The sequence below is a fragment of the Mesitornis unicolor genome, unplaced genomic scaffold, assembly GCF_000695765.1.
Source record: "Mesitornis unicolor isolate BGI_N332 unplaced genomic scaffold, ASM69576v1 scaffold3801, whole genome shotgun sequence".
NCBI lineage: Eukaryota > Metazoa > Chordata > Aves > Mesitornithiformes > Mesitornithidae > Mesitornis > Mesitornis unicolor.
This window is the reverse complement of record NW_010164656.1, coordinates 12,618-19,572: the sequence shown is the minus strand read 5'-3', so window position 1 is coordinate 19,572 and position 6,955 is coordinate 12,618. Positions and strand designations below refer to the sequence as shown.

General features: G+C 45.1%; 1 protein-coding gene across 1 annotated transcript in view; it reads left to right on the top strand.

Annotated features, from left to right (window-relative positions):
- Positions 1-3,365: 3,365 nt before the first annotated feature.
- The window catches only part of SPP2 (secreted phosphoprotein 2, 24kDa), a 5,570-nt gene continuing 1,980 nt past the window's right edge, over positions 3,366-6,955 (top strand). Inside the window, exons 1-4 of the mRNA XM_010194391.1 lie at positions 3,366-3,414; positions 3,519-3,643; positions 5,005-5,127; positions 6,604-6,714. Of these exons, the coding sequence (XP_010192693.1) occupies positions 3,366-3,414; positions 3,519-3,643; positions 5,005-5,127; positions 6,604-6,714 (408 nt within the window). The remainder of the gene's footprint in view (positions 3,415-3,518; positions 3,644-5,004; positions 5,128-6,603; positions 6,715-6,955) is intronic.

The window sequence follows — 6,955 nt, the reverse complement described above, 5'->3', positions numbered from 1 at the left end:
TGCTGTTTCCTTAGCACAGAAGGAACAACAACTTTCTGGTTTGAATATGCCAATAACTGAAGTGTCTCTTGGGTTTTGGGAATTTGACCTCTGAGGTTTTCTTCAAAGTATTGAATTTCAGGTTGAATTCCAGTTGCTCTTCACAAATTTAGTGGTGTTTCCTAACCTGATGCTTCAGTTACAGTCTCCAGTGCAAAGAGAATGTGATGAAAACCTCAGGCCTCCTCAGAAACCCAGAACTTGGGGCCCTTCAAGTCTGAAAATGCAGGACTGCTTCCACTGCTTAAATCTACTCAAAACAGACATTTGCCAAGAATGCTTTTTTACCCCCCTGCTCCAAAGAGAAATAATCCACTTTTCTCTTGTTGGTTGCACCTGGCCCATCAGCACTAGGCAGGTGGTACCTCTGGAGATACATTAGCTGAGAGTGGGGTCACCACTGCACCCTGCTCAGACTTGCCTTCCCTCCCGCCAGCACATGCCCAAGGCTGTTCTCTCCACAGACCTTTTCTTCTCCCCGTTCCCATCCTGTCCATCCCTGGTTTCTGCCTCTTCCTCAGGTCCTGTCTCTGCTTGGGTTGAGCACCCTTAAATCAAATGTGCCTCTGACATGGACAGTGGATGAAACAAATTTTACTGTAACATGAATCTACTGCAGTGTAGAATATATCTGTGGAGAGATAGGAGAAATATTTGCTAAGTTCATTACAGGCTTAATGAGCCGGGATTTGGACAGGTGGAATAGCAAACACCTCCATCCTCTGGATGCTGCAAAGCAAATCCAGAGCTCTGCAGAGGAACTCTCATTTCATTAAACAATTTTATTTTAAAATCCTACTCAGCCTTACTACAATCCTGCTGGCAGCGTTTCCTAGTAGCTACTCTAAGAGGAAAATCGTTAAACCTTGTTCAGGAGTTAAAATTGCTGCTGGTCTGGCTACAACGCCGTGGCTTGGCAGTTTGGAAGCCGTTCTACGTATTCAGGTTCTGGTGAAATATTAATTGGTCCCCGCATGCAAAAGGCAGATGGTTCCTTTTCTAAGGATGGAGTTGGTAGCTAAATGTTATCCAAAGTCCTGCAGCAAGTTGGTGGTGAAACGTGCTGGAAAACAAAAAGGACCTTGGGGCTCCGAATGCCAAGTTCTTTCCATTCAAGTGGTTTGACCTGTCTCGTTTCTTTTGTTTCATTACTGCAGCAGCAGCACGATTGATTGCAGAGAAACTACCGTAGAAGCAGGTCAAGTAGTGTATCAGAAGGAAGGTTTCCTCCTTGATCTGAGGCAGCATGGTCTTGGCTCTGGTTGCAGAAAAGTTGAGCGTAGTGCAACAGACTCTGTTTTTGAGACTCTTCAGCTCAGTTTAAATCTTCTGCACTGTGATGCTCTGGCATGGCTGCAGCCACAGAAGAATATAACCAGCCTCTCCATGGCACAGATGGCAGCTAAGGAGAACTGGAAAGCAGGAAGGGCAGACCCTGGTACAGATGAGCGTGTCCAAGAGCTGGGAGAGAGTGTCTTCAGCGGCAGTGAACATGGAGAACGGATGTACAGAAGAGTCTCTGGCTTTTGACTGGGCAAGGTTTCAATCGGCGTTTTTGATCGTGCTCACAGTGCTGAAATCCAAGTTGGCTGGTAAAAAATGCCCACCCCTTTTTGGAATATGCGCCCACATCCACCTCTCTACACAGTGCTTGGGTGGAATGGCACACACGTGGTGTAGCACTAGCCAGTAACGTGGCTCCAGTAAGGTCCCTGTTTGGCACCGTGTCTGCACGTCCCCCTCAGGTCTTGTTTGTTCCTAGCCCAGTCTCTGTGCTCATATGCAGCTCTACCCACTGGCACACAAAGTCTTTCCTGGGGTGTAGTATTGCTCTACAGGCTTCTTTTCTAGGATCTTGCAGCAATATTGGAGAATGAATCTAGTGACCATCAAGGTCCACACCTGGGCAGTTTTTTCTGTTGTGTCCTAGAAAAGCATTGACTTTATGGGTCTGTCATCCAAGGAGTCAGATCCCTCCAGTGTGCAACCTTGTGCTCGGCTGCCATCCTGCAAACTGCCAACCTTACATCGGAAGCAACTTTATCCTCTTATTAAATTCAAGCCCTGGTACTTTGCATGCTCCCCTGCCTTTTCTTGAGTGCTTGTCATTTGGGAAGCTCTCAAGATGACCCTGTGCCACACAATTCAAGTGGAACTGTGATGTGAAGTTTAATGGAGGAATTCCACACACAGGATCTTCAAAATGAATATAGCTAAACTCATGTCTGCCTTGTGAACGTTCAGCAATGGGTGAACTTGTCTGAAGGCAGCGGTTTCCCTCCCAGCTCCCATGAACAGCCTTTAAGCACTTAAAACCCAAGTGCATCTCTGAACGTTACTAGAAGTGTTTCAGTGGCTGTGTTGTCGGGCAGTTGTGGTAGAGTGATAAAATATGTTCCCTGTATCTGGAAAGAAAGACTTGCGAGTGCTGAGTGTCATGTATTGGAGAGGATACAGCAAACACTCTGCCCTGTTGCAGTCTGGCTCCACTTAGCCAAAAGCTGAGGAGTCGTATCCAGCTTGTCCCTCTAATTCCTTATGATGTTTTCAGTACTGTAGTCAGGCCATAAGTTTCCAAGAATCCCATTAATTTCTCTGCTGAAACTGAAGCTTGAACATCAGGGGAATCTGACAGAGGAAACTGAACGTCCACAGCCACTCGATGGTTTGGTTAGCTGGGCTCGGGCTTGGCAAGGATCAGAGCAACGTGGGAGCTCCTCTGGCATGTGCTGAGCAGCAGGGGTCCCAGGACCTCGCAGAGCAAACAGAACAGGGTGTCCCAATGGTCTGCCACATGCCTCACGTCTGGAGGCTTCTGCTGGGTGCTTTGGCAGAGTGGTGGTGTCAGATAGATAGGTCTGTGTGGGTGGATTCCCATGTGGTGCTGGGGAATTGTCTCCTCCTCGGGGAACGCAGCTCGTAGGTGTTTCCAGTTGCTGCTGATACTCAGAGATGCTGGGTCTGGTGCTAAGGAAAGAGTTGACTCACCACATGGAAAATTAATGGCTGAAAGTGAGCAAAATAACTAGAATTCTGCCTTTGGCCATGGAGGTGTCAGGAAGGCAGTGCTTCTTTTTAGTTGCAGTCATGGGAAAACAACACTGCAGCCCATCTCTTATCAGAGAACTACTGCTAAATGGAGAAAAGCTAACAGCAAATATTTACTCTTGGATCAATTCTGTTTAAAGTACAATGTTTGTAGCAGAACTTGGACACAGGAAGGTCAGGTGTAGGATCAAGGCTACATTTATATAAAGAGAGAGGAATATGCACTGGAAATCCTTGCTTAAAAAGGAAAAGGAGCAGAGGATTTTCAAAGTCAAGCTATGAGGATTTTAATTTTTATCCTCACACTGAATGTTTTCTCGTGTTCAGGTAAGTTGCTCAGAATGAAACCACATCTTCTTTTTTATGATGGTTTTGGGAGGAAAAGTACAAGACCACACTGAACTTCTCATGGAAATACGCATCTGTCTCAGGGCTTCCAGTGTACGACTATGAACTCCCTGTCACAGAAGAGGCTCTCAATGCTTCCATTGCAAGGATCAATTCCCGGTCATGGGGGACAAACCTGTATGGTGTTGTCAGGAGCCATGTCACAAGAGTAAGTGTGCAGTCAATGAGATCCTTTACCTGAAATACGTTTTGCTGTGGTGGAAAACTCTTCTTCACCCAACCCTGGAAACCCAGATTTAGCTGGAGTTTTCTGATGTTGATTGGAAGAGGGTGGGTTTGGGGCATTATCTGAACCTACGGCTTTAGGAACATAAATATTATTTGTGTGTTGGTTTGCAATTAAAAATAAGTTAGAAGCTCAAATTTTCCACTCCTAGAATAGAAATCTTTGAGGGATGGTCTTGAAAGATTATGTTCAAAACTCAAGAAAAGAGCTGGTGTTTTCAAATACCTCCAGAGAACTGTTTTGCTTTGAGCATAAAGTAACCTGGTTCATCTGAAGGTCTCAGCTGAACTTCTGCATGTCTGCACTGCTAATTAAATGCCACCACAAACATGTCCAAGACTCTCTCTCCTATTTGTATTTGTCATCTTTCTCTACATACCAATTTTGGTTTAAATCTACTGTTGTCTACTTGCAGACAGGAAATCCTTATCTGTTTTAGTTTGTGTTGCTAAGAATTATATTGGGGACACAGAGTTAAGGAGTTAAGGCTTCCTAATTTAAAGTTAGCATGTCCATGTTCCTCAGAATCACTCTGTTTCTGCAGATGGCATGTATCAAGTCTTCTGTAAGAATGAATGATAAGATGACTTTTGGATTATTCTTGTTTGGGGAAAAAAACCACCTGCTTGAAAGCAGTGGGGGTTTTGTTGTTTGCTCGTGTTTTTTGTTGTTTTGGGCTTTTTGAGTCTCCCATCTTGAGCTAAACATTGATTAGACTATGGGGAGAAAAGAAAATCCTAGTGTGTCAAAGCAACCAAACTTTCTAAAGCTGCAGCGTTGCATGCCTGTTGAGGCACCTGAACTGACAAGGAGAGACTCTATAATCTCTGCTAATTCAGTTGCTTGCAGTTGTGTGATTTACTTTCCAAGTCATTTATTTGCAGCAGACTTCCCAGCTGTCTAGACATCCACAGTTGAGCTGCTAGCACCCCGGTTCCCACGGAAGAGGGGGCAGCATGCAGGGGTAATGCTGTGCTTATCTACCTTTGACAGCTATCGTCCCCACAACTGACTCTGAGCAGTAGCAGGATCCTGCAATGGGTGTGGGGTTTCAAGTGAAAACCCTGTGGAAAGCTGTTCGATGTTGCTGTTATGAAATATGCCTAAGAGAGTAACTCCTAAGCACAATAAAATAGCCTTTCTCAAACACAGTAAACTGCCTAAATTGGGCACTGACCCATAACACCCTTATGTCTTTCTCGTGCTTGACAAAGAGGCCATGTAGTAGATTTAGAATAATGACAGGCATTAATTAGATGTTGTGTTGACCTTACTTTTACCAGGTTGACATGTGGAACAGTGATGCCTATAGACTAGAGCTGCAGTTCAGCATTCGTGAAACCGTGTGCACGAAAGCTTCAGGGAGAGACCCGTTCACATGCGACTTCAAAATGGGGCCTTTTGTGGTAAGTGCCTCTGGTGTGAATGTGAGCCCCACGCTGTCTGCAGAACGTTCTTGGGACATGTTGAAACATTGCTGATGGTGAAGAATGACCCACCTTCTGAAAACAAACCCAAACCCAAACAAACACAGCACGAAGTGGGTGGGAAGGGTCAGTGCTGGGAAACTCTTCTGCCTGTTCAGTGCGGAATACAGGAACTGCTGTGAGCTGAAAAGAGGATGCATGTCTTGGAGCAGCATGTAGTGAAAGTATATGCCTTGGGACCAAATGCTGGAAGGAAGGTATGGCTTCTTCTCTAAGATTAAAAAACAGATGTTTTGACCTGCTTTTAATATCGTGCATTGAGGCACCATGTAAAGGCTTATCTTCTTATCTAGTGCAGATTCCCACTCTGTGCTGACTGTGCTAATCTTTTTCAGGTTTTCAACTCTCTCTTCAGCCTGAAATGAACACATATCAGGCTCTTCATATAGCTGTTGCTGTGCTCTGATTCTTAGATGACCAGCTTTGGTATAAATACATCACCTTTGAATCTGGTTGTGTCATTACTGCTTGCACAAATCTTGTAAAGCACGTAGAATAGCTCTTGAGTCCCTGTGTCAATGATACCACACTGTGTGTCAGACTACCACAGAGATTCTTCTTTGTGCTGCTTCAGGCTGAGCTCTTCTTGCCTCTTTTTCCTCTGTGAATGCTGCCAAACTTATCTGTCCTTCCTGGGTACAGTCTTTAGGGAAGAGGAGGGATTCTGGGAAGGCACTGAAGAGATGGTGCAAAGGCTTTCCTCATAGCTTATGAGTCACGCTACTAACTCAGGAGGTAGTTTACCCCATGGAGAGGGGGTAAACGTCTCTGAATGTTGCTACTCTTGAGCTAAGCAGCTTGTGTGCCTGTGTAGCTGGGGCAACATGGAATTGATGGTTGTTGCTAGGGTTTCTTTAAAGATGCAGAGGTTGGCTGCCACAAAGTTATCACTGTATCCTAAACAGACACATTTCTCTTCTTTTCTTCTTGGGACAGTACAGTACGAAAGATAGTGTGAGGATCTCTGTTTTCCAAACTTGGGTGCAGGTTTTGCTGGAGCTTCTGCCAAACCTCTTTAAGGGTAGTCTTAACTTCAAGAGCTGGAGCTGCCATCAGCATAGCCCTGTGCAGTTCTTCTGTTTGTGCTTGGTGATGCCAGAGCCATGGAAAGGATTTGGAGATTTTCTTCTGCCTCTAGCAGGCTCAAGGCTACATACAGCAAATATGCAATTGTGGAGCAGTAACTTGTGTGTAGTCATATGCTGCCAGAATATATTTGTCTGACTGCAGTCTGCTCAAATAATTTGTCAGGTGTATAATCTTGCTTGAGTCTCTTCCCTTTGGAATTTGTTTTTAAAATCCCTGCACAGGTTCCCATTCCCAGTAAGACTCCCATGAGATGGTTTGTACTGTAGCTTTGCTTTCTGAGATTTGCTCTGTTTTCATCTGTTACAGCCAACCACTTTCTGCAGAAGTGTTGTGGAAGTCTCTGGTGAGCTGATCTCAAACGTTATTGTGCAGTGTCATCAGGACATATCCAGTTCTGAATCGATGAGCAGTGAGGAGGTAAGCAAAGGGAAAACCCGTTATTGCTGCCTGGGGGAGCAAAACTCCTGCTCATCCTCTTATAAGAAGTCAGGTGTATATGTGTGAACTGCAACTCCTGTAGCAGTTGGAAGGTTTGATCAGAAAGGTGAATGTGGTTTGAAATCCAGCTGTCTCCTGTAATGTTTCACTTTCCATCAGCTGAGAGGTTTGGCCTTGCTTGATGGATGCCTGGGGAGAGTGTGATCTCTGCAGCAGTCTG